The 26,956-nt window shown below is 53.9% G+C and overlaps 1 protein-coding gene across 1 annotated transcript in view; it reads right to left on the bottom strand.

Annotated features, from left to right (window-relative positions):
* ITGA11 (integrin subunit alpha 11) overlaps positions 1–26,225 on the bottom strand; it is a 118,536-nt gene extending 92,311 nt beyond the window's left edge. The window contains exon 1 of the mRNA XM_069458336.1: positions 26,174–26,225. Within this exon, the coding sequence (XP_069314437.1) occupies positions 26,174–26,225 (52 nt within the window). The remainder of the gene's footprint in view (positions 1–26,173) is intronic.
* Positions 26,226–26,956: the final 731 nt, after the last annotated feature.

The following is a 26,956-nucleotide window of genomic DNA, read 5'->3' as shown; positions in this document are numbered from 1 at the left end:
CACACTTCCTTTTTTAAGTCCAGCAGACAGACAGTGGCCAAAAGTTCCATGATTGGAGTCATAGAATTGGAGTCCCTAGCAGTAAAGCCAGAGGACCCACGAGTAGGGATGTTAGCTATGTGTTATCTCACTTACCCATGCCAAGTGGTTTTAGTGCTGCCTGGAGCACTGAGTTAAGTAAGACTGTGAAGTCACGTCTGTGCTCAGTGGGCAAGAGTACTGTGTTGATGAGCAGCACTGTCATGGGTACAGGGCAGGACAGTGGCAGCAAGTGACTATGCAGCTGACAACCCCATCTTCAGGATTCCTAACCTGCCACGTGAATTTAGTGTCATGGCCCTGGAGTGGGGCTGGGAGATGAAGGGTATGTTGACCCACTAGTTCCTTATCGACAAAACCCACACTGTGAATGGACTTAGCTGGGGTAGCGGCAGCAGCCTTGGGAAGGGGACTCTGGTCAGGTGAGCACCAGGTGATGAAGAGCACAGGTCCTCGGCCAGTGAGGCATGTTATGGAGGACAGGCAGACACTCGTGTCACTGTGCAGAGCTGGGAGGTGGTGGGCACAGAGGGGTCAAAGAGGTGCAGTTGCAGTTGCAGTTGCAGAGGGAAACTCACCCTCTCTCCAAATGCGTCCTAGGAATGAACACACACGCATGTACGCGTGCACACACAGAGATACACACATACACGTGCATGCACACACACACAGACACACACACATGCACAGGCCACACACTTTCCCTGATTGTGGGGCAACAGTGGCTCTCCGGTGCCCCCTGGAGATTAGCTCCTGCCTTCCTGCATGGGACCCCTGCGGGGGAGGTGTGCTGAGCAAGGGGGAGGCTGCTCTGGCTGCCAGGAACTCCAGACCCCCCACCACTTCCAGGCCTGCAGGGGTGAGGGCCAGTGAAGGTGAAGCCTTTTCCACCCATGCCCTGTATCAGCGCTTCCTGAGCCACCACAGCCAGAGGGACCCTCCCGAGACATATCAGATCCCGTCGCTTCAGCCCCATCCCCTCCATCGAGAGTTTCTCACCCCACTCACAGCAAGAGCCGGACTCCTTGCTGCACGGCCCTGAGTGCTGTCAGCCCCCCATGTGTCCCCCCATTCCTCTGCTGCCCCAGCCCGCTGCTCCGGCCACACTGCCCCTCTGGCTGCTCCACCATGTCAGACGCGTCCTCTGCTCAGCATCTTTGCCCTGGCTGTTCCCGCTGCCTGGAATGCTCTTCCCCCACCCCCACGTCATTAGGGTCTCTGTTTCAATGCCATCTTGTCCAGCCCCAGGCCTCCTGGCACTCCCTGTCCCCTCACTCTGTTTCATTTTTCCTCCCAGCACTTACCCATACTACGCGTCACATATGCACTGGTTCATTGTCACATGGCTGATATTTTAGAATATCCTTATGTTCTCTAAGTGCCACGAGACTGCTGCATTCTCAGTGCTGTACCCTTAGTGCCTCAAACACAGGTCTAGCTCACAGACACCGTTGACTGAACAGAGACCAGGACCTCATTTGGCCAGGGCGTTCTCGCCCCTCAGCAAGCCAAGGTAGGAACACTTCCTGAGCACTGACATATTCCAGACACTACTCCAGGTGTCTAACCGCTCCTTTTACATCAATCAATGAACTCTCACCCCAGCCCTGTGAGGTGGGTATTATCACACCTCTGGGAGGTTAAATAATGTGCCCCAAATCCCTCAGCCAGGGAGAGACTAGCTTGGGAACATCACTAAAGAGCTTGGGGTGCTGGGGTGACATGTTACCCTCTCTAGCTCAGCCCTTCGTAATGAGGACCCACTGAGGAGAAGGGACGATTCTTTTCAGAGCTTCTCCCCTCCCTGCCTTAAGTCCCCTCCTCTGCCGCTGGGAGAGACAAATGGGAAAGCAGTGGCCCTAGCGGGGCGCCCTGGCATGGGCTCTGTCTAGGACCAGTCCTGCCTCCCCCGGGACCCCCACCCCGCCCTCACTGGGGCAGGATTAGTGAAATCTGGCCACGAGCAAGAGGCATTAAGTCACAAAGTGCTGGTTTCTTCCCCAGAGACCACTCGGCATTTGCTTCTGACCAAACGGAACCAACCAGAGAATGAATTTCCTAAAAGTGGTGTCAGGTCCTTCTCTGTGACCTCGGCTCCCGACAAGCTCTCTGGCCTTCCCCTCTGGTGGTGGGCGGTTTTCATGCTTGGGGAGTGTACTCTTATTCAGAGATTTATGGCCCCCAAATACCAACAAAACAAAACAGAGTTGTTTTTGATGGGAATCAACAGGCGGATTGCGGAGACGCTGGGAGCCTGGCTGGGCGGCTTGCCACTTCTCTGCCCTCATATTGATGACAGAGGGGAAAAACCCACGGTTCCTGGGCTGCTGTCTTGTGCACTGTGGCCAGAGCTACGTCAGCCGTCGCTCCCTTTCTCAGAATCTTATCTGTCTTCTGAAAAAAGCATCAGTCAGTCCCAAGAAGGGACCGAAACCACAGCATGCCGCTCACAGGTCTCCATGCCACTCTTGCAGGTTAAGGTGGAGGCCACCACCTACCAGCAGGTGGGGCGGTCTCAGTCCCCAATTTGGCAGCCATGGGCAGCTCAGCAGCGCCATGGGGAGTACTCACTCCAGCCTAAGGAGAGCCCTGCTGTGCCCGTCCATTTTCACTGCCTTCCCTTCCCCCTCTCAGATGGCTTCCCAGGGATCCTGGGAGAAAGTCCAAAATCTTCCGCATGGCCCCAAGCCTGTCAGCCTCCCCAGCCTGGTCTTGTGTGAGTTTTGCCCTGGGTCCCCTTCCGGCTCCCCACATGCACCTTACGCCTTTGCACATGCCATGTCCTCTGCCTGAGTCTCTGGTGAGAGTCCCATCATGGTCACACGTCAGCAGAACTGTCACATCCTCCTCTTGCTCCCCTAGGAAGCCTCCCTGACCCTCTGATTGCATCAGACCTTGTGTAATGATCTCACTACCCCGTACCTCTCTAGCGGGTGGCCGGTTACTTCCCTCTTCTTACCACAGTTATAGTTGTACTTGGTGGATATGGTTATCTGATCATCCGTCTCCCCCATTGGGCCCCCGGCTCCAGGAGGGGAGAACGTGGTCTGTTGATGACTCATTGCTGGATCTAGCACTTAGTGCGGGGGCTGAGGGGCGAGCAGGACAAGAAGAGACCATGGACCCTTCCGGCTTGGCGAGTGGCCCATGGGAAGCACATGGAGAGTAAGTGCACATAGCAGAAGGCCATGGCTGTTGGAGACGGGAAGGACCTTGGGGGGCTGGGTCGTTGGGAGGCTTCCAGAACTGTGACCCTGGCCCTGAAGGGCAATGTGTAGGGATAGGTGAGGTGGCCCAGAGGTGGCAGGCAGGCTTTCCTGGTGCGAATGCGGAGCCAGGGAAACAAAAGAGAAGCGTCTACCTGGGCAAAGCTGTCGGGAATTGCCCAGCTCCTCCTGCCGTTGAGCTGGGTTCCTTGTGGATGAGACAGGCATGGAGAGAACGGAGGTTTTGAGTTCAGGGTGGGCTTGGTTAGAAGCCTGGCTCCAGCATTCATTCACTAAGTGGGTGACCCTGGGCCGTTTATTCTTCCTTTCTGGTTCTCAGTTTACTCATCTGTAAAATGGGAATAATGGCATCTACCGTGAAGGGTGGCTGGCAAGACTAGATGGAGTAACTAACCCGTGGCAGTGCCTGGTACGCAGCAGGCACTCAATACATCCTGGTTGAATTGAACTGAATCAAGATCCCTGTTTTCTGAGCTGCCTCTGTGCCTGTGCCCGTGCCTGGGGGGCCTTTTCTCCCCTCCTTCTCACACCCGCAAGCCCAGCTCTGAGGACATCTCTGCTGCCAAGTGATCCTTCCTCCGGGGCCACGTGGCCCTCAGCACGGACTGCTCCCTGCCTTGCATTACCGTTGTTTCCCCATCCCCCTTGCTCTTTCATCAGGTTTTACACTGCCCAAGGCCACACCCACGAGTGGCTTTTTATCTTTGCCCGGTGCCCAAAAGCTGCAGATAGACTTGCCTGCTGGATGTCTCCCCTTCTGGGAGCCTGCTCTCAGAATCAGCAACTGTTAGCTTCTTCCTGCCTTAGTTTACCTCCTGGCTCCCTGACTCAGGTACTGACAGTCTCTTACCATTTAGATAACAATAATAAAAGTAATAGTGTGCAGGCACATAGCACTTACTAGGTACCACGCTCTGTTCTAAATTTATTTAGTGCTTGCATCAGCCTTTTAGGGTAAGTATGTTATTATCCTCATTTTACAGGTGAGGAAACTGAGGAACAAAGGTGGTCAGCACCTGGCCAGGGTCACAAAGCTGGGAAGCCCCACGAGTCCCGTGCCATCCCCCCTGCCACCATCAGGCCTTCCTCTCCCCTTCGAGCCACTCGCTCTCCTCAGTCACTGAGTCCTCCCTGGAGTCGACTTACCCAGGCTTGTCCTGTCACCCCACCCTTCTTGCACACTCACTTCCCTGGGTCTCATGTCCTCAGGTTCTGCTCACTAGAGAGCTGGTTGGTGACTCCCTGACCACGACAGGTGGAGCACAGAGACCAGGGATATCAGCAGGATGGAGCCAGAGTCCAAGAACCTTGAATGCCTGGACGAAGGCCCAGATCTGAGCTGGCAGCCAGAGGAAGCCACTCCATGGAACCTAAGAGGGAACATCTCCCACAGCCTTCCCACGGCCATGCCCCAGCCTCTGCCGGTCCCTGGGGTCTGCTCCGCGGTGCACATGCACCTGTGTAAGCAAGAGCTTTCATTTTCCTTGGCTGATAGGAGCTGGCTGGGGTGAGGGAGGCTGGATTGATCACCAAGATTCTCTGGTATTATCTCCCTCTTGCCAGTTTTACTTAGGCGCCACGGATCTGCACGTCTAAAAGAAAACCACAGTTGGGGAGCGGTGGGGAGGGAGAAAAGACCATAAAATTAGCCTAAGCAAAAAGATGCTGCAAAGCGAACCTCCTGCTGCTATGGAAACAACACAAGCCATTCCAAAGGGAGAAAGAAGTGCTCTGTAGATGCCCAGCTGTGTCACTTCCTCTGAACTGTGGCCCTGCTGCCCTGGTGAGTGATGAAGGTGTGGTGGTTCTTGCTCTGAGGCCATTGTTTAAAAAGACATCAGGTGTGGGGCATTGCTGGAGGCCTAAGGACCCTAGTCTAGGCTCCTGGAATAGGAACCAGTCAGGTAGCAAAGAAGGGTCAGGGGATATGGTCCCTGCAGCAGAGAAGTTTCTAGCTGGTTGAGGGAAGAAGGCCTCCACTGGAGAAGAGGTATTTCCAGCTCTGGGAGCCCTTCGACTCTGGAGAGAAGTGGGGAACCTGCTCTTGGGAACCTGCTGTCCTCATGGGAGACCTTACCCTGGGAATTCTCAGGCTGGTGGGCAGAGTGTGCAGGTCCTCCCCATGGGTAGCTGCTTGGCTGGCAGCAAAATCACACTGGACTGTGAGCTGATCACAGGCAGCAACTCTGCCTGCGTCTCCGTGTGCAGGGTGTTTAGTGGATATTTACGTGAAAACATTAAACACGCACATTGAGCAGAGCTACCTCCATACGTCTTCTCCATATCCCAGGACTCTGAGCAATGTGAGCACGAGAACTGGGTCCTATTTATCTTTTTGTCCCCAGCATGGGGCCTGGGACACAGAAGGTGTTCAGGAAAATATGTTGAATAGAGAGAAAATTCGGCTCTGCCCAGCCACCACCACCACCGCCAGCACCACCACCAGCAAACACTGTGGAGCACCAGATACAAGTCAGTTAAATGTATCCACACATTTACCCCTCACAACAATCCTGTGAGACAGATATTATCATGGTCTCTATTTTTGAAGTGAGGAAACCGAGGCACAGAGCTTCCATAACTTGCCCCAAGTCACGTATCTAGTGGGTGGCAGAGCTGGCATTTGCAAACAAGTGGTCCTGCTGCAGGGTACAGCGTTATCCCAATTCTTCACTCTTCTGTATCCACACCCTTTGCCATGTGACTTTGCAGTTCCCGCCACTAAAGGGGCAGGGTACGTTTCCCCCCACCCGCTTGACTTTCAGCTGGGCCACCTGAGGCAGAAATGAGAGTGTGGCAGTCCCAGCCTGGGCCTTGGGATGCCTTGTCTGGGTCAGCCTGCTCACCAAACTCAGCTGAGATCAGCCACCGCCGGACTCATGATCCAGCCCCAGGAGACCAGCAGAGCCACTCAGTTGGGCTTAGCTTGGATCCACTGACCCCAGACATGTGAACTAAATGATTATTGTTGTGTGTTGCTGAGATTGAGGGGATTATTTGTTACATGGCATTATTACAGCCACTGATAACGGGTACAGCTTAGCTCTTAAGTGATGCACTACTGGAGAAGAGGAAAAGTTCACACAGTGATTAGACAAAGACGCGAGGAGAGGGCAGCTGCGGATCTGTGGGGACTCATGGTTTCTGGGGTGGTGCCCCAATCACTCCCTTCCCAAGGTCTCACCGGGAAAGCCCAGAGGCAGGCAGGGCTGGGACGTGGCCCGTCAGGGAGCAGTGTGGCCTAGCAGGCAAGTCTTGGCTTCTCTCTGCCTCAGCCGCGCACCAGGCCTGGTGGCCGGGTTGTCCTGCCTCGTTCAGGGAATGGCAGACGCAAGCCAACAGGCAGCCAGACAGCCCCCGTCTGGGCTCCAGGGCTGCTCTGTGCAGAAAGGAGCCCCCACGGCATCAGGGCCTCCTTCACCTCATTTTCTCTCTTTCCACTGCTGTGGGGCATGAACTCCCCACCAGACAAGTCACCACCGGGTCAAAGGTGACGTGCAGCAAATATGTTATCAGGAGGGGTAGCTTGCTAGGATTTTATTCTTAAGAGCAAGCAAGGGTCTTAGAGATCAAATAGCCTATTAGTCTCCAAACTTTGTTTTTCTGCAGTGAATCCCATATTTTTTGAACAAAGAGGGTTCACAAACCCTGGAATATCAGGGTTAGGAGTAGGGGGTGGGGAATAGTTTCCCACTCCCAGTGGCAGACCTAACACACTTCCTTGGAACATTATGTTCCCTGAAACACAGTTTGAGAACCACCCTATCGGGTTTAAGACTCTTGTTATAAGTGGGAAAACTAAGGCCCAGAGAGGGGTGGTGAGTTGTCGTCCAAGGTCACCAGCCTTTCTTCATGTTCATCTTTATCCACCACCCCACCTGTGTTACCCTGCTCTACAGCCCTTCGATTTGTGACCTCTTGGGGGTCTGCGGTGCTCCAGGTTCCACAGTGGGGACACCAAGTTGAGCAAGACCTGGCCTGTGGTGTTCAGAGCCTGCAGCCAGGCTGGGCAGGCAACAGACGTGTTTGTAAGTCAACAGAGCCTGAAGGGAAGCCAACAGAAGTCTGGACTAGGGTAGGGTGATCGGGGTCTAATCTCAGCTTTGTCATTAACTTGGCTGTGTGTCCACAGAGAGTCACGATGCCTCTCTGGGCCTCGGTTTCCCCATTTGTAAAATGAGAGGGTCTGGCTCTCTGACATCTAAGGCCCACCCCTGGCACATGTCCGGAAGTTTCCCTTGGGCAAACACGCAGCTGACTTCCAGTTGTCAGCACTCTAGCATCTGTCTTGAGTCTCCGCAAACAATTTAGAGCTGGAAGCCAGGCAGAGTGGAGGAATGCAAACTCATCTTAATGTTGGCTGGAGCCAAACACACTGAGGAAGGGAAATCTCCAGGCAAAATGATAATATTTTGCATTCCCAAGCCAAAGGAACGGATTAAAGAAAACCATCATCTAATGCTCTGCATCATCCAGGCCCCGCTCCCTCTTCCCTGGTTTGCACCATGGAGACTTGGCCACAGGGCCCTCCTGCTGGGGCTTCTGGACACACCCAGATGGCAGAAAGACGGACCCTTGGTGGAGGTCCAGGCAATGTAGTCACCTTTCCGCAGAAAACCCAGCCTAGCCGCAGTTCCGGCCTGTGCTGCCAAACCTCCGCACGGAGATCCGGGGCAAGTGGCTGGGGGTGGGGGCCATGGCTCCCGTCAGACCCCTTTTAATTCAAAGAGGGAGGACGCCAGGCCGTGTGCACTGACTCCTTGAGATGTGACTGTGTGGTTTTGGAATGATTGAGGCGTCTCTCTCCCTGGAGTCTTCTAGGAACGGGAGCAATGACCGCCTTGGTGAGGGGATATGGCTGGAGGGCAGGGTGCCAAGGTCAAAGGTCAAAGGATGGACTTCCGACTTTTGGACGGCTGGGTTTAGGATTCAGAAAAGGGGCCATGGGAGTAGAATGCCCCTCCTGAGAGCCAAGACTGCTGGGGTAAGAACTTGGCTGGGCATGAGGAGACTTGGTTCCTCCCCTGGGTTCTGCCACTGATGGGCTCTGTGACCTTAAACAAGATACTTCCCCTCTCTAGGCCTCAGTTTCCCCTTGGTCTAGCTTCCTCATTTTCTATAAGGTTCTGAGTCTGTGTGCTCCTCCTTCTCTGGATTCATTTCCAAATCCACTTCCCTTCAGAGAGGAGAGACATGCAGGCCAGCACCGGGGGTACCCGGTGGGCAGGCAGATGCCATCACCTCTGCAAGTCCCTGTCAGATTGGCTTCTGGGATGAGGGCATCCCCTTCCTCCCCTCCAGCTCTTGGGTCCAGACTAGTGTTCCTCAGCCTCAAGGCACTTATAAGGTGAGCTGCAGCCCCTCCTCACAGTGGCTTAGTGCCCAGCCAGGCCCGCTCTGCTGCTAGAATTGGAGGCCGTGACTGGGACCAGCCTGGTGATGCCAAGCCAGCACTCACCACTGGGCCTCGATGCCCGCCTGTGCTTTGGGGCAAACCTGCCCAAACTTGGGTCTTCCTAGGAGAGGGATGAGTCCCTTCTCTTCACTCTTGCAAAAGACCACACTGTCCTAGCCTTTCTGATCAACTCATCAGCGTCTTAATTTTCTGCCAAATGACCACCCTTCTGGATGGGACTTCGTGTCTCTCTCTGCTAACTGGGCATTATCTTCTGCCTTTTCCTCTGAAGGAAACCCTACACGGTCGCTCCTACTTCATAGTCCTCCAACCACCAATCTCACCAGCCGGCCGCCGGCCTTCCTGTCCCTTCCCGCTGTGGCAGGAGCAGTTTGGAGCCCTGTCTCTGCATGGCTCTCACATCTTGGTCCCCGGCCTCTGTGTGGGCCAGAACACCGCTCACTGGGAGACTGGGCGTGTGTGCGTGTGCACAGCCAAGGGATAACCAGGGAGCACAAGACGGGGAGGGATAACGGGAGGGTTTATTCTGCCGATGGAGGCCAGAGAAAGGAGGGGGTTTAAGGGGCGGAGGGTTTGGTCCATTTGAAGGCTGGACAGAGACTGGCCAGAGCCGGGGGGGGGGGGGTGCAGGGAATGCAGCAGCGCGGAGGCTTCCGTGCACAGCCGTCCTCCCTGCCCACGGTATGAGCACACCACTTGTTTCTTAGAAGAATCTCTCAGGGAAATTATCTCATTTGGGAAACAGCACGTCCTCAGTCCACACCCTCTGCTGCTTCTGGCAGTGAGTGGCTCTGCGCGCGCCAGCGGTTTGAAGCAAGGCCTGTTGCCTGGGAGCCACGGCCACACTGCCCACCTTCCCCAGGAGGACGAGCCCCAGCTCTGCGTGTACTTGCATGACCCCCGAACAGTGGTCCTCAACCTTTTTGGCATCAGGAACTGGTTTCATGGAAGACAATTTTTCCAGGGACTGGGGCGTGGTGGGGGTGGGCGGAGCTCAGGCGGTGACGCGCAGCCAGTTTCCTAACAGGCCATGGATTGGGGCTTGGGGACCAAGCCCCATTTAACTCTTGAACGTTAAATGTGTGGAAAAAGAACACATCAGGAATCAGAAAGCTTCCTTGTGTGTATAAGGGGGTTGGATGTCATCACTGGACGATTTCTAGGGTCTACTTTAGCCGAGAGCCTTGCAGACTCAGCTGGGATGTGCTGCCGGGGATGCACTTGTCACGTTAACTTGGCATTCGTCCGAGAAGGACCTAGGTAGAGGGACACAGGGCAGCCTTCCCTTTACCCACTGCCCTCTGCCAGTCAACCTCCCACGCTCCAGCCAGGCCCAGGCCTGTCCTCATGGCACAGCCTGGGAGCAGCCGGCCCTGCCCTGCCCACCTCTCTCCTATTTCAGTCTTGCCAACTCATCAGAAGCCTTACCTGTTCCCCGTCCTAGCCCCACGGTGACATATTCTGTGCTCGACGAACGAATGCTTGCTCACGGGTGACTGATCATGGCCACCTCCCCTCAGCTCTGCAAGGCACTTGCAGCTCTATCTAAGAAGAATTCTCCAAATTGGAAGCAACGACGCAGGGCTGGGTGGCCTGTGCAGAGCGAGGGCCCCTTCTCGGGGCTGTGGAGGAGACCAGCGCTTGCTGGGGCAGGGGGCATGCGGGCTGCCACGGCGACACTCACATAAGCACCCAGAGAGGGGGAGGCCGGACGAGCAAGTGTGGTGAGAGCCATGGCCACCCTTTGTGTTTTTCCCTGAGAGATCAGGGTATGCCAATGTCCTGGTTAAGCAGATGTCAGGCTCATGGAAAACAGTCCTAAAAATTGGAAACAGCAAATAGAGCACTGAAATTTGCTGTAATTAATGTTGTTTTTCTTCTGAGTCCTGGACAGCCATCTCATGCCTTCGGTGAACACATGGACCACCTCCTTCAAGACCAAGAGTCCCAGTTCTAGGAAAGCCAGCACATTTTTCTGTCTCACATCTCATCATTTTTCCTAGGTAGGAAAATTGATCAACATGGACCTCTTTCTATGAAGGATATAAAAACACTCATATTGAGATTATGAATCTCTTAAGTTCACTTAAAGTACAATAAAGTCTTGATCAACTAAAACACATTTAAACATACACCCAAATATACACACATATACACACATACACACATATACCCACAATATACACATAAATGCACACTTATAACTATACATATGCCCACATACTCCCAAATACACACACAGAACTCCCCCCTCCACAAACATTCTCTCTCACACACGCGCCACAAGCTGTGTGGAAAACTGAAGTCTCGAGAGCTGTGATCGCAAATGCACACCTGCAGGATGTTGCCAAGACAGGATCTGGCCCAGCATGCGGGACTGTGGGCTGCTGCCTTCCTCCCCCCAGCTCAGAGTAGCCCAAACCGCACCCCAGCCCCACCCAGGCCTGTGCTCCGAGTCCCATGATCAACTGTCCAGCCGCCTACAGGACATTTTCACTTGGATGTCTCATAGCATCACACACTGCATGTGACCGAACAGGAACTCAGTTTTTCCCTCCTGAGTGTGTTTTCTTCAAGTCTCCTCATCCTGAGAAATGGCGTTACCTTAGCCTGTTTGCTCAAGCCAGATGCTTGGAAGTCACGCCTCGTGATGTTCCTTCACTTCCCATCAGCAAATCCTGCAGGTTCTGCCCCTCCACTGCCCTCGATGTGTCCACTCTTCTCTGTCCCCTTTGTTGTCACTCAGACTAAGCCATTCTCATCTGGTGCCCGGACTTGTGCAAGAGTCTTCTAACTGGTCCCTCAATTCTAACTTTGCTCAGTGTGAAGCTGTGCTGGTCACAGCAGCCAGAGTGATCTTTTCAAAGTGCTGATTGGATCCAGGCCCCTCGAGTTCCCCACGGCATTCGGAATAGATACTGCAGGGTCTGCCTGATCCTGTGCCACGGTCTCCGTCACTTGCCACTTTCCAGCCACACTGCCTTCCTCAAACACACCAGGCTCTTCCCCACCTCGGGGTCTCTGCACTGGCTGTTCCCTTTGCCTGGAATATTCCTCCCCAAGATCTTTGCTCAGCTGGTTCCTTCTCAACCTCCAGTTTAATGTCCTGGCCTCTGAAAAACCTCTGACCATGCTATGGAGCACCCAGGCTTCTTCCTCACAGCATCTGCTCTATTTATCTTCAATTAAAAATAATTACAGGTGGTTATAAGAGCTGTTTGCTTACTTGGACACTGGCTGCTCTTCCAGTGGAGTTTACATTCCACAGGGGAGGGCCCGTGGGGCTGCAGCCTGCTCCCAAGGGCTGACTCTCTGCAATCTTCCCAGTCAGTGATGTCGTGTTGGTCGCCTTGAATTGACCATGGTGGGGGGATTTACATCATGTAATTGGCAAATGCTACAAACAAGAATGACGGCTCCATCCCATCCCAAGAGCCAGAATTAGTTGGTAAAAATTTATTAGCACTCCCCTGCAAGAGACTGTGTCTGTCCCCCCACTTTACCCTCAGCATCTAGAACACAAGAAGTGATCAATATACATTTGTTCATGAGACAGAAAAAAAATGAATAGAAGTGTTCAGGCCTCTAAGACATTAGTCCGCCAACAAAGGTTTGCAGGGGAATGTGATTCTCGGAGCCTCAGGGAGGAAAGGCACTTAGCGTATTGAATTTTGGCTTCAAAAGTCCTAGTTGTAATCCCAGCATGGCTTCTAACTTGCTTTGCAACTTTGGACCAGTTTCTCCCCCTTCCTGGCCCTCAGTTTCCATATCTGTGAAAGGCACACGTAGGACTAGATGCTTTAAGTCCCTGTGTAGAATTTGAAGACACCCATTTATGTACACTTTTACCACTTTCTTTATCCCTCCACTCCTGAGGTCACTATACTACACATCTGCAGAGGAAGATGTTTACACATAGCTGATATAAGTTACGCAGTGCACAGTCTATACAGCTGTACGTGGCGGGCCTGCCCACTCCGATTCTGGCCTCAGGCCATTTCAAATGGAGCCGAATCGGACAGCAAGTCCCTCCCTTTCCTGACATACTAACCAGCTCAAAGGGCTCAGACAGTTTGGTTTTGGTTTTCCCACTCCTAAGCTTGTCTCCTGCTTGTCATGGGTGTGTGGATCAAGAGCCCTGAGCATCCGGGATAAGCCCCAGTCCAGGGAGTATCCGGGCAAAGCAAGAGCACGACAAGGCTCAGGCTATGCAATTTGTGGCAGGGCTTTCCCTCAGAGGAGAGGAAGTAGGGCTCTGAGGACCCAGAACTACTGGGCCAGTCTGCTCTGCTCTTTGAATGCAAACTAAAAAAAGGAATTGTGGGGGCCCTCCCTTCTAAGCCTGCAGGACCTGCCCTACAGTGGACGTACCCACGCCCATCTGAAAAGTTCTCCGGCTACACGGAGCTCAATATAGATCCACCAGATGCTGTAGGGTAGGTGGGGATGGGGGACTTTGGGGAGTGGAAGTGTTTTGGTTCTCTGAGGGTCATGCAGAAGTCCTTTGGGCTTTCAGTATACGTTAATTTTTCATGGTGTGGTGGCAAAACTATCTGCAATGCCTACTGCCACTTTTAGGGGCTTAGAGGAGTCAAGAGCTCATGACTCCATCTACCTTTGCTAGAAAACAAAGGACTGCCCTATGAGGTGGTGAGCTCCCCATCACTGGAGAGATACAAGCCGAGGATGGTCACCTGTCTGGATGTTCAGGCTCTGTTAAGGGGCCCTCCTGGGCAGACATTTAGTGCCGAGGCCTCGCTGGGAGCCTCTGAGGCCCCAGACCCCCCATGGATGTGTGAATGAGGAAGGGCCAGCCATGCACTGGGTCTACCTATGCTCCAGAGGAAATTGTTTTAAAATGGAGTCCCTGTTGTCAGCTTTTTCTCACGTTACATCTGGCTTTATAACCAGAGTGGAGGTTCCGGGTCAGGAAGCGTTCACAGAAGCATAGAAGCACGGCCTCTGCAGGGCTTGTAGAAATACGAAGGCCACACATTTGTTGTAGAGGAGATTGAATGGAAGTCTTGAGAGCTTTGCATTCTGACTCTCTCGTTTAGCAGCAGATGTATGACCTTGGGCAAGTCACTTGACCTCTCAGAATCACAGTCTCTGGGGTTAGTCTGCCCCGGTTCAAATCCCAGGCTGTGACTTTATCATCAGGGTGATCCTGGCTACGTTACTTACCTTCTGTGTTAGCTAGGATTACTGTTGCCATTAACATTTACTGAGCGCCTCATCCCCCACCAGACATTTTGTTATCGGGCAGTACAGCTAATTTTTCATATTAATCCTACAAGGTTGGCATTATAGTTTCCATCATACATTCTAAAGAGAGGAAATGACTTAAAAAGTGTCAAGGCCTGTATTGAAACCCCATGACAGTGGAACATACTCCTAACATGGACCTCGTTGGGTGCAGACTCAGTCTATCCACCTGCACAATGGGTTTCACGTCATCTCCCAAGCCATCAAGGTAGATTCTGGTTTGGTGGTTCCCAGGGATTGGACAGTAACCTTGGGTCTGTGTTCAGCCCCCACTATCATCTCTGGGCACTCCTGGCTCCGTCTTGGGTACTAAATAACACGGCCACATTCTGCAGTGTATGGATGGTGTCTGAACCACTACCCTTTTGTGGGAAATGAGACATTTTAAACTTCTGCTCCGACCCCCCATGTTTCCTGGGAAGTCCCATTATAGACCTGGGTTTTCATTGGGTCCAAACCAAGACCTTTTCCCGTCTCCCGTGTCCTCTCTGAGCCATGGTAAGTGGTAGTGAACGTCCTGGAGCCTGCTGTGAACTGGATCGCCCCTTTCTTAGAGCTCTTCCTTCCAGAGCCTTCCTCCCCCTTCAGCAACCCTCTTTGCCCTGCCCACCTGTGAGTGATGTCACCAACCTCTTCTGGCCTGGAAAGAAAGCCTTTGATGACAAACGGCCATGGAAATGTCAGGACTGAACGTGTGCCCGCCTAGTGGACTGGCGTCTTAACAAGGGAACTGGCTGATCTAAAAGGGGTGATCCATCGGTGAATAGGATTTCGGGCAACTGTTACAGGCTGGTGGGGACACCTTCATGGATGGATTGATTCATTCTAGAACTACGTATTACTTGCTTCGTCTGGCCAGGCCCTGCCCTGGACCCGAGGATGGGCAAGTAAACAGCACAAAGTCCCTGCTCTCATAAAGATACGTTCTGTGGGGCAGGCGATACACAGCGTGAACAAATAAACTGCTAATATTCTCAGTATGCTATAGGCCTCAGTAAGACTCAAACCGGGTGGGAGGGCAGGGGGCGTTTCTGTCGCTGAGCACAGGCAGGGGAGGTTGAGTCTGGGCAGGAGTGGCAGGCGGGGCCTCAGTGGGAGAGGATGTCGGGGTGGAGGCCGGCAGGGAGCGGGAGGGGCTCTCTGGGGAGGGCACAGCAAGTGCAAGGCCCCAGGTGCCTGGTGCGTTTGAAGGACCGCAGAGGCCAAGGCCGTGGGTGTGGGCGGAGCGGGCAAGTGGGGGGCGCGGGGGATGAGGTCAGGAAGGCAGGCGAGCCAGATCCCTGGGGCCTCTTACTCAGAGTGACGAGGGGAGCCCTGGAGGGTTTGGAGCAGAGCAGCGAGGTGACATGATTTGACCTACATTCTGGCGGCCTCCGTCTGGCTGCTGGGTGGAGGAGCCTTAAGGGACAAGGGCAGATGCAAGGAGACCAGTTAGGTGGCTGTGGCCACAAGCCATGGGAGTATTTCTGGGGCCCCCCACGGTTCCCCCTCACCTCTGCCTGCCTCCTGGTCTCAGTCCCTTGGGCTGAGAGGAGGGAAGACAAGGGGGGACCAGAGCCTCCACACCAAGGGTGATGCGGGGCCAGCCCGGGGGTAGGGGTGAAGGCGCTGGTTTAACACGTGCTGGAATGCGGCAAACCCACGCTGAAAAGAGAGAAGAGAGCAGCGCCTGCCATCACAGTGGCGACTGGGACACACTCGGGACCATCGGCGGGGCCCCTGGCCGTCAGCAGCAAGCACATTCCACAGCCGATGTTTGGCTTGTGGTCTGGCCTGGCCCTCGCGTTGGTTTCTTCTGCTCTAAAAGACTTTTAAAATCAGAACCTGAGTTCTCTGTAAGTTTGGGGCATGAATCACTGCTCTGCGGCCCGGAAAGGGGTGGAGGAACAGGGTGCTCCACTGAGGCACATCTGTGGGACAGCTCCCAGCCAACAGTCCCCGCTGCCCAAGGGCCACCTCCAACTGCCCATGAGCACCGCAAAGTCGACAGTCTGGCTGACTCAACTTCCCCTCTTTAAACCTCTCATCCTCCCACACCTCTCCTCAGGGTGGTGGCACTGCCCTTTGGCCTCCCAGACACCTTTCCTTCTCTGGTGACCAGGCCCTGTTAGATTCTGTCACCCACAGGCTCACTGCTCTTTCATCTGACCTCCTCACTTCAGGCTCTGGTGTCCCCCTGCCTGGTCACCACAGTAGCCGCCTTATCCTTCCACCTGCTCCCTATTGTTTTTTTGTCTGCGTATGACCTTCCTCCACCCCCCTCAGAGAGTGCCTCCAAACACAGATTAGAACATGTCACTACCCTCCCTCAAAAACCTTCTGTGACTCCCATCTGCTAAATCCAAATGCTTTAGTTGGCACTCAGTTCCCCCTCAGTGGCCTCAGCCCCCTGCTTCATTCTTGCTGGAACAAGCACGAAACACACTCCAGCGTCCTGCCGACCAAACATCAGGCAGTTTGCCCAGATGAACTCTCTACCCACCCCCCTGCTGCCAGCGCCAGTCCTGCTCGCATTCACAAATAACGTCTCCCCCACCCCTCAAACCCCAGGGTCCTTTAGCTGACCCTCTCACAGTCATTACCTCCTCCTTTGTATTGTAGCTGTTTATCCAAAAGCCTCCTCTCTCCTACTAAACCATAAGCTCCCTGAAAGCCAGGACTTACCTATTCTCGGCTTTTATCCCCCCCGGGCACCTCACAGGGCCTGGCTCATGCTCATACAGCCTACTGTGTTAGGACTTCCTGGGGTTCATGGGCAAAGAAATATAAGACACACATCCTGTCCTTAAGTTTCTTTTACTTGGACAGACAGTTCTTTCATTCATTCAACACATATTAACTGAGCACCTGCTATGTCAGGCCCTGTGCGGGAGCTGAGGACACGGTGGTTGATAGGAGACGTGGTCCTGCCCTCAGTGCTCCCAGGGCAGGGGGCGGGGGATGTCCCTACAGCTGGAATGCTGTGTGCTGGGGGAAGTACAGGATACCTGGAGACCACACAAGTGGGGCCTCCAGCTCTGGCTAGGGGACCCGGTGAGGTTTTCAGGAGGAAGTGGTGCCCAGGTGGAGACCTGAAGACTATGTGGGAGGCAGCCAGGAAAATGGAGGGGGAGGGGAGGATCAGACCCAGGCAATCAGATGCATGAGTGGAGGCCAGGGGGAGCTCCGAGTGTCTGAGAAACCAAGAGGAGCTCAGTCTTACTGGGATGCTGTGGGGTGCGCAGGGGCCCCTGCGTGTGGTCCTGTTAGAGACGAGTCCTGAGCGCAAGCCAGGGCCAGACACTCAGGGTCTGGTTAACTCTGAAAGAGTCTGGACTCAACCTAAAGGTAGTAGGGAGCCATTGATGGTTTAAGGAGGGGAGTAAGACACAACTCCGTTTGTGTTTTAGTCTCATTTTAACCGCTGTTGAGAAAGATCTGGATGGATGGAGGTAAGAGGGACAAGGAAGCCTGAGTTTGGGCAGGGCTCTCAGGGCGGCCCCAGGGGCCCTTCTGCTCTGCCCCCAGCTGGCTCCCCGTTCTCCCTGATGGAGCCCTTCCTCCCCACCCGGCCTGGGCTGGGCTCTGCCAGTGTCCCAGCCGGAGGCAGGTGCTTCCTTCACCTGAACACTCACGACAGCCTCAGCAGGCCCAGCATCACAGGTTTGGAATGACCCTCATGGGTTCACCCAAGCCCTGCTGGACCCCCCACACCCCCTGCCCTGGATGCTGGTCCCTCTATCCATGGGCAGTTCTCACTGGGATCTTTGGGCAACTCAATCTTTCTGCAGCTCCTCTTTGGTTTTCCTGCTTGGGGCCACACAGTGATCAAGTGGCTTATGGCCTTGTGGGGCACACAGACAGTGTCACCGACAAATAACTTCCTACCCGCAAATTCCACCTTGCGCTCAGCTTCTCAAACTTGGACTCAGTTGCGTCCAGCCCATGTGGCTGTGAGTCCCGTGGAACTCCAGGCTGGAGCAGTTCCAGAAGAGCCCAGGGTCAAGAGAACAGGTTAAATCTCGGCTTTACCGCTGCCGGGTGGTGCGACCCTGAGCAAGTCATTTCCCTTCCCTGGACAGTGTCTTTTCTCCTGCCGGATTGGGCTTGGGTTTAGACAGCATTGGGACTCTTGATCTTCACTGCCCGTTAGAGTTATTGGGGAGTTTTTTTAAAAAAATGCCACTACCGGCCCCACTGTGGAGAGTGATGATGTGTTCTGGGGCTGGGGGCTGGGTAAAGGTCTTGTTTTACGTCTTTGTTCTCATGTTAACCCAGGATTGAGAACCACTGGATTTGCTAGTCCCTTCTGTCCCTCCTAGCACTGATCATTTATAATTCCATGACAGAACAAGAGGGGAGGCTGGAGTGGGCAGGTGGAAAGGAGTCACCCCTTATTTAGAAATGACAGCCCAGCAGGACCCTGCCACTACAAATACCTGGGGCTATAGAAAGGCCAGTAACTCTAAGTCCTAGCTTCTCAAATTTGTCAAGGTGGCCACTCCAGAGCCAGTGTCCAATGCTCAGAGGTGTCCCCAAAAAGGTTCTCAAAGGAGTCTTGGGGAAGTAACTGGAGAAGAGACAGAAGCATCTTCTGGGCCGGGCGCGGTGGCTCACGCCTGTAATCCTAGCACTCTGGGAGGCCGAGGTGGGCGGATCGTTTGAGCTCAGGAGTTCGAGACCAGCCTGAGCAAGAGCGAGACCCCACCTCTACTAAAAATAGAAAGAAATTATATGGACTGCTAAAAATATATATAGAAAAAATTAGCTGGGCATGGTGGCGCATGCCTGTAGTCCCAGCTACTCGGGAGGCTGAGACAGGAGGATCGCTTGAGCTCAGGAGTTTGAGGTTGCTGTGAGCTAGGCTGACGCCACGGCACTCACTCTAGCCTGGGCAACAGAGTGAGACTCTGCCTCAAAAAAAAAAAAAAAAAAAAGAAGCATCTTCTGAATTCCATGGCTTAACAAGGAGCTCATGGCCCTGGCTGTGCACCTTTAGAACTGCTCCATGGACACCCCTGCCCCGCAGTCTGTGGGATCTGTGGGGGGCCCCCTCCTGTTCCTTGAGGCAGAGACTGTGGCTTATCCATCTGGAATTTCCAGAACATGGAGGTGCCTGGGGCTCAGTGGGGCTCAGGACATGCTGGTGAAAGGGACAAGCCACTCCGTTCCTTCATCTGTAAGTGGGATCATGGCATCTTCCTTGCCAAATGACAGGCCGTGGGAGAGCCACGCGAGCAGGGCTGGCTTCACGGGCACTTGACCTGTGCGGTGGCTGAGAGCCCCGCATTCAGAAGGGCCCCTCACTTGGTTTAATGCCCTGCTACGGCCATCCTGAAATTTTTAAACCTGGGACCTCACATTTTCTTCTTGTGGGCCTCACAGACATGTACTGGCTGCATGTGTCGTGAGTGGTGGGAATAAACTCAGAGAAGAGCTCTGTCTACGAATTATTCATGAGACTTTAGGATTACCACTGTCACTGAATACAAGGGGCTATGTGCTCTCGGGAAAGAGCAATTCCAGGGGAAGGAGAGGAAATGAGATGGCATTGTGGCCTTCGTCTTGGAGGAGGAAGAGGCAAAGGCTTGAAATGGACCAGGCTGAGGAGAAGGATGGTGGGGATTGGGGACACCCCCAGAGGTCTACAGAGAATGATTTAAATGACCTTCTACTACCTGCCTGCCAACGATATAGAAAATCCACCATTAGAACTTCATTTCTTTGGCTGAAGCATTACATACTCCTTAAGTTCTCCTGCTGGCTATAGCAAATTAGGTTCCTAACCTCAACCTTGGTCAGAAGACCCAGCCCTGAGTCCCCATATAACCTTGGGAAATCACTCAACCTTTAAGAGCCTCAGTTTCCCTATCCATCTAATGGGTACATCAGCCTCAGCAGGACCTCTGGCCACATCTGGCCTATCTTGATGGATAGAAGGAACATACGGGAGCACTCCTTGCAGACTGTTAGGAGTTGTACTCCTTTGCCCATTTCATGATTTTTCCATGGCCTTCCTGAGGCCCCATCCTCTGATCTAAGGGAAAGAAACGGGCCCTGGAAATCTGCGGAGTCAGGATTTCTGCTAGTCTGGCCCAGCCGAGTGATGCTGCCGGGGGAAGAAAGCCGTCAGCCCCAGCTGTGAATGCAGAACCCCTTCTCTGTGTCATCCTGTTTGGAATCCCAGAGTGCGTTGCTACAGCAACTTGCCTAACTCACCCCACATGCCACGTGGAAAAACCTCTGCCCACTTTAGAGTGGCATCACCCAAGCCACAGGCTGGGTTCTTCCACGTTATAGTACGGGGCTGCCATCATCCACAAAGGCTGGCGTAGGCGTCTCTGACTGGTGATGGAGCAGGGGGCTGAGCGGTTGGACCATGCCAGGCACATCCCCTGCCTCACCTGCTTCCTCTGCTGGCTGGCCCTGCTGCCTGAAGTCCCGCCACTGGCCCTTTATTCCTTTGGCTCAAGGCACAGCCCAGTTAAAATGGAAATCCCTTTGGGTAGGATACATCAAGTTGTCATCACTCATTAGTGCTGTTTAGCATGAATTAACTCATTAGGCCTGAAGCTCACAGAACGGGAAGGTAGCAGGTGGGGCAGGGTGGAGAGGATTGGCAGACCTTGACCCCGAGGATGGGTTGGAATGGGAGCCCTGGTGCCTTGTACTGGGCACTTGGGGGCAGGTGGTAGAGCCCTGTCGGCCTGAGCCGGGGGTGGCAGGGAGTGGGGGCAGGTGAGGGAGAGAAGCTCTCACATAATGAGGCACCATGTGAGGACCACTTCTCACCACGCTCGTACCTTATGGGAGTCATCACGATATAGCTGAGTCTACAGGAGGAAGCTGCCTGCCCTGAGCCAGTGCACCTGTGAGGGTGGCTCATTCCCCCTAAAGAGAGCTCCTTCAGCAGGGGCATCTTATTGTCCTTTTTTGTCCTCAAGGCCCATTCCCCAAAGAGAGTATGGTGCGTGGATTAAGAGCAGGTGTTTTGGGGGCAGCCAGATCCTGACAATGCCTCTTACTCTGCTGACAGATGGAGCCATTTACCTTCTCAGGTGTAAGCTGGTGATTGCAGTAGTGACTTCATCCAGCTGTAGCGAGGCCTAACTGAGATGTGAGAAAGTGCTTGACACAGTGCTTGGCATAAATCAAATAATAATTGATGGGGAGAACAACTGCTCCTGTTACCAGAAGGCTCCCTGGGTGCCAGACGCTGCTCTGAGCACTTGACATGAATGAATCACATATGGATCATTTAACCACTGCAGCAGCCTGTGAAGTCGTTATTCTGCCCATTTTACAGTTGAGAAAAATGAGGCCTGGGGGCTCATTTGGAGTCACCCAATTGGAAAGAATTTGAATCCAGGCGGGCTGGGTCCCAAGCCCATGCACGTGTTGATTCTTACCGCTGTCTGGTGAGTGTGTCAGTGAAGCAGGAACTGAGAGATAGCAGGAAGGGGGTTTGGCCACACTGGCTTTTCCCTCCAGGTGGGATTTCACACATCTTGTGACTCAGGTCTTATGTACACAGTATGAAAACCCTCCATGGAAGTTTTTGGAGCTCATTTATTTTTGCTTTACAAGATGACCAACTCCAGTCTCCCTCCTGCCCTTCTTCCCTCACTGGTAATAAACTTCTGAGCATTCAGCTAAGAATTTGCATAGTTAGGATGCACATGAAGGGGTTGGGAATGGTCCCCACCTGGGCCACAGCCCCTCAGAGCAAGCACTCCATGCTGAAGGGGTGTGGGTGTCTTGGGAGCTCATAATAGCTTGAGGAAAATAGTTTCAAATGGCTACGAGTCCTTGGTGGTAGCCCATGGTTGGTGGGTTGGGGGTGGGTGGGGAAGGGGACTTAAGTGATGAGAAACAGCAGAGATACTATTTTTGAAATGTATTAGAGCATTTTAAAAGCTTGTTTTGTAGCTGACCCTTTCAGTCTGCCAGAGCCCATCACTGCCTGGGGAGGTTTACTAGTGGATCTTAGAACAATGTTGAACTTTGACTCCCAAAGTAAGATCTTTAAGCCTATGGTGAGACAATAATGCCCAAAGTCAGGCATTATGGAGAGGAAAGAAAGAGCTTTAAAAATTCCCCAAACTCCCTTCTATACAGCAAAAGCCAAGCCAGACCAGCTCATAACATATTTTTGTCCCCAGCGATGGGGGGTGGGGGTGGGGGAGGGACTCAAAGGGAGGGGAGGATGGAAGGGAAGTTTCCTGCTGTTGGGAGAAGAAAGAGGAAGCTCCCACTACAGGAGGGAAGAAAAAGAGTTTCAGAGAGGACAAGATGAAGGTAAGATACTGAGTTCTGGGCTTGGAATGATCCCATCTCTGGGAGTCCACTGTCGGGTAGGGAGGGGGCATGGAGAGTGAGGAGAAAGGGGGACTCTACCCCCAGGGCCTGCTTCTTGCACAGAGGGGTAGCTAAGTGGCTTGGCTGACAGGCTCCCAGCAAGGTGGGCAATGGGGAGGCAAGGAGACAAATGTCACCTGCTTCCTGCTCTCTCAAGCTGGAGAACAGGGCTTGGACATTTCCAGTCTAGCACTGTGCTTCTTCCACACAAGGTTTTCCTGCTGAATGGGACCCCACCCACATGGACACACAAGGGCCATGCTGCGTGGTATCGTCCTTCTCTTCTCCAACACCACAGCACACCCACACTGAGTTCAAGGCAGCCTCGATGGCATAAAAAAAAAAAAAATCCCTGAGTTTCCATTATGATCAAGACTTCGGGCAACATTTTTGGGGGGAGGAGCTAGTAAAGTCCCCCTTTATTTAGAGCCCTGGCACTTGTTATCTCCTGTGAGCCTCCGATATAGTTACCGTAGACTTCTTTTATGAACCTGAGTTTGAAAGTTACATCTGGCCGGGCGCGGTGGCTCACGCCTGTAATCCTAGCACTCCGGGAGGCCGAGGTGGGCGGATCGTTTGAGCTCAGGAGTTCGAGACCAGCCTGAGCAAGAGCGAGACCCCATCTCTACTAAAAATAGAAAGAAATTATATGGACAGCTAAAAATATATATATAGAAAAAATTAGCCGGGCATGGTGGTGCATGCCTGTAGTCCCAGCTACTCGGGAGGCTGAGACAGGAGGATCGCTTGAGCTCAGGAGTTTGAGGTTGCTGTGAGCTAGGCTAACGCCACGGCACTCACTCTAGCCTGGGCAACAGAGTGAGACTCTGTCTCAAAAAAAAAAAAAAAAAAAGAAAGTTACATCTCTGTGTATCCTTAGATTCTTACTGAATGGTCAGTACCTTGAGCACTGATGATGATGATGACGATGATATTGGAGAAGAAAGACAGCCTCCTTGAGTGCTTATTATATGCTCGACACTTTCCAAGCACTTTGTGTACATTTGTTCATTTAATCTTTGTGATACTCTATAAATTCTATTGTTAGCCTCACTCTGTAGGTGAGGAAACTGACACACAGAGTCATATAGTCAGTTGCAGAGCCCTGACCAATCCCAGGCAGTGAGACTTCAGGGCCTTCCCCCCCTGAACTGTGTCTGATCTTGCTTTGTATATTTATGGAGGCTGGCAGATAACAGGTGCTGAGTAAAGATTGTGCTTTTAAAGAATCATCACCTTTGCTACGCATATGATTGTAAAGTTCTGGTCAACGGATCTGCTCTCTCTGAATGTCAGACCATAAAAGTCTTTGGATTTGTTTACTTCTTTTTTTTTTTTTCAGGCTTTCTTGATAGTTTTATCTACTCCATCATGCTGTTCAGCCTGCAGCCATTGCTCCAGAAAGGTAGAAGCTCTGCACTCACAATATCCTTAATGAGGACTCACTCCCAACTTGGCCTTTGACTGGTCCCCTGCCCAGCCAAACTGCCATCACCAGTAGGCAAGCTTCCTGGTAGTCCGCACACTAATGCACAGATGAGATATTAACAGCAATCCTGTCCTGGAGCCAGGGGAATGGACCCAGTGGCCCCTGAGACCCTTCCAATCTTGAGTCCAGACTGATCAGAGTGGTTTTAAAATATTCACCTTTTTCTTCTTTAACTAGTCCCAGGAAATAACACTCGAAAACACAAACGTTCCTACTTTTAGCCCCATGCACACTCCACAAACTCCTTCAGGACCAAGTTCAAATGCTGTATCTCCTCCAGGAAGCCTTCCTTGTTTATCTGATGGAACTGAACTTCTCTTGTCTGAACACTCAGCCCTTGATTTCTCCACGCCACTCACTCCCTAGTGTCTCCGTTAAGCTTCCCCAGTCTTGCCCTGTCCTCAGTTACCAGCAGGGCCCAGAGTGCACACACGCTTCGGCCCCACCCCCAGCTCCTTGCAAGCAGATGTCGTTGTTCCAGCATTGATTGATATGTTTAATGAATCCCATATTTCAAGAACCCAAACTGACCAGACATAACTCCGGAGTGGTTTTCTCCATATAAACGGAGCTCTGAGTCACAAATCCTGTGTCTTCAGAGGGCCTTTAACATCCCTGTCCTTCGCCACCCCCCCCTCCCCTTAGCAAAAACATTAACAAGCATGGATTAAGACCTACTGTGCACCAAGCCCGTGTTAAGGGCTTTTCTTACAGTGTCTCACTTAATCATCCAGACAACTTTACAAACTCAGAATGTCTACCTCCATTCCTCAAGGGAGGAAACCTGTTGGTGGGGGTGCAAAAACCTGTCCAAGGCTGTACAGCTAGTGGGCTACAGAGCCGGAACTGGAAACAGGTCTGATTCCAAAGCCTGTCTTTGCTCTTTGCTTCTTGAGGTCCAGACTGTTCCAGCTCCTAAGGCGCCACTGCATCCCAGGTTCTGATGGAGCCACCTATCTGGAGTCACACAGGAGTGTCTCTCTTTTCCTGTGGCTGCATCTCCTGGCAATTGGAGGATAGTTTCTGGAGTAGTCCCTCCTCCTGTCTAAATGCACCTAGAGTGGGTTTTGCCTCCTCCTGCAGCTGGTTTCTAGGTACATGTTGGCCTGGAGGCAGTTCTTCCCCTACCCTCTTTCCCAACCCCCCACAACATAATGCATCAGTGTTTCAAAACCTTGACTCCACGATCTGAACTGAGCTCCAGTAGTCAGAGGTACCCTTCAAGTTCAAGTACAAGCTCTGCCAGAAGCTCTGCTATAGACCGACAGGAGGGTGCACTTGTTTCTCGTGGTACCCAGGGACTAGGGCGAGCGACTGCGGTCTGGGGGGTCTCCACCTGTGCTCCCTGAGGGCACCTCTCCCACTATCACCACATCTGACCCCCACTACTGGCCCCAGCTCGGGCCTGGAGCCCATGCAGAAGAGAAGGCAAGGTCGGGCGCCCACATTAGGCAAGTCCCAAGGCGCTGGCCCTTGTCAGAGCCCTCGGCCTTGAGAGGAGGGCCCCTGAAAGCTTTGCTTTGCGCAGATGAGCACCGCTGGCGGCCGCCCCCGCGTGGAGGGTCTGTACCCTAGTGCGGAGAGCCCAGGGCTGGCCTCCGCGCTCGGGCCTCACGCCTCTCTGGCCGGAGGCTTCCGCAGCGCCCTGACACCTGGAATGCATTAGGCGGCGCGCGTCTGGGCGACAGTGTCTTTCCCCGGATTATTGAATAATTGCATAATTCCAAGCGCGGTTTAGGGGGGCGATGCCCCGTCCCTGTGCCGGGTGTCAGATAACGTTTCCGGGGGTCCTGGACTGCGGGCCTCCGTCCTGCCGCCTCTGGCCTGGTCCAGGAGGACTAGCCACAGCCTAGGAGCCGATCGCCCCGGGCTTCGCTCTGTCTTTGGCCGGAGGGACTCTGGGCAGCTTTCCCTGCCCTCCAGAGCCGCCGCGCCCGGCCTCCAAACTTCGGGATGCTCCGCCGCGCCAGGCAGGAGGCAGCCGCGGCAAGCTGCTCCGCGCGTCCGGTTCCCTCCCCTGCCGGGGTCCCGCGCCCTCCCAGCTCCTGGGACACCCGAGTGCCCCCGGTGGCGGCGCGGGAACCCCGGTGTGGCCCTCGGAGGCACCCAGGGCGCCCAGTGGGGCTGCCAGCCCTCGGCGTTTGCAACTCAAGCGTCCTCAACTCTTCCCAAACACTCCAAAGAGTCCGGGCTCTAAGTACCTCCGCACACCTCCCTCTTTTGCGGAGCTTGGCAGAGCCGCTAGACTGCAGCCGTCCCCGGGGGGACTTATGTACCCAAGAGCGGCCAAGGTCCAACCCCGGGGGAAGCGACACGTCTCGCTCCTGGCAGCTGGACCCGAGGCCCCGGCAGCCCAGCGAGGGGCTCCGAGAGGCGAGAGGAGGCAAGGACGGCACTTACCTGGCCACAGGCTGAGCGCCCAGGCCACCACGAGGCCCCTGGGCAGGTCCATGGCCCCGGGCGCGGCGGCGGGGTCCGGTGCGGAGCGGCGGGGGGCGGCGGGCCAGAGCGGCAGCCTCCTCGGCGTGGCGCCTCGAGCCTGCTCTGCGCGCGGCGCCGGCTCCCTGACAGCCGCGGCCCATTCAGAGGAAGTGGGAGGGCTCGAGCGGCGGGGAGGGGCGCCCGGACACCACTCCGGCTCCGGCTCCAGTCCAGGGTGGCCCCTCTGCCACCTGGGCGGGCGACGTGCTGCCGCCTCCACGCGCCTCTCCTTCTCCCCCTGCCCCACTTCGGCCTTAGGTGAAAATCCCAGAACCGCTCCTGGGAATCAGCGTAGCACCTTCCTCTTCACCACCGCCACCAAATTCAGGGTCCGTTCAGGGTCAGTGGTGCACAGTTCCATTTCCCAAAGAATAGAGCTTCACAAAGCTCGGAGGTGTGCCCAAGGTGAGGCAGGTACACCTGCTGTGACTCAGGTCTCTTTCGGCCAGGTGGAGTAGATGTCCTTCAAAGGTCCATTCGAGACACACCCCTGTCTCCCTGCACCCTGAGGCTTGAACTGTAAAGGCCCCACACTGCTGCTTCTGAACAGGGAGTAAATGCAGATCCTCCTCCACCTCCACTTCCCCCGACCTCCAAAGGACCCAGGGGAACGTGCACCCACTTTTTGAGGTAAAATGAAGCTCTTTGGAATCCAACCACCTTCCTTCCCAGTCCCTCTAACCGCTGACAGTTAAATGCAAT

This window comes from Eulemur rufifrons, chromosome 2 (assembly GCF_041146395.1).
Source record: "Eulemur rufifrons isolate Redbay chromosome 2, OSU_ERuf_1, whole genome shotgun sequence".
Lineage (NCBI taxonomy): Eukaryota > Metazoa > Chordata > Mammalia > Primates > Lemuridae > Eulemur > Eulemur rufifrons.
This window is presented reverse-complemented; position numbering and strand designations above follow the sequence as displayed.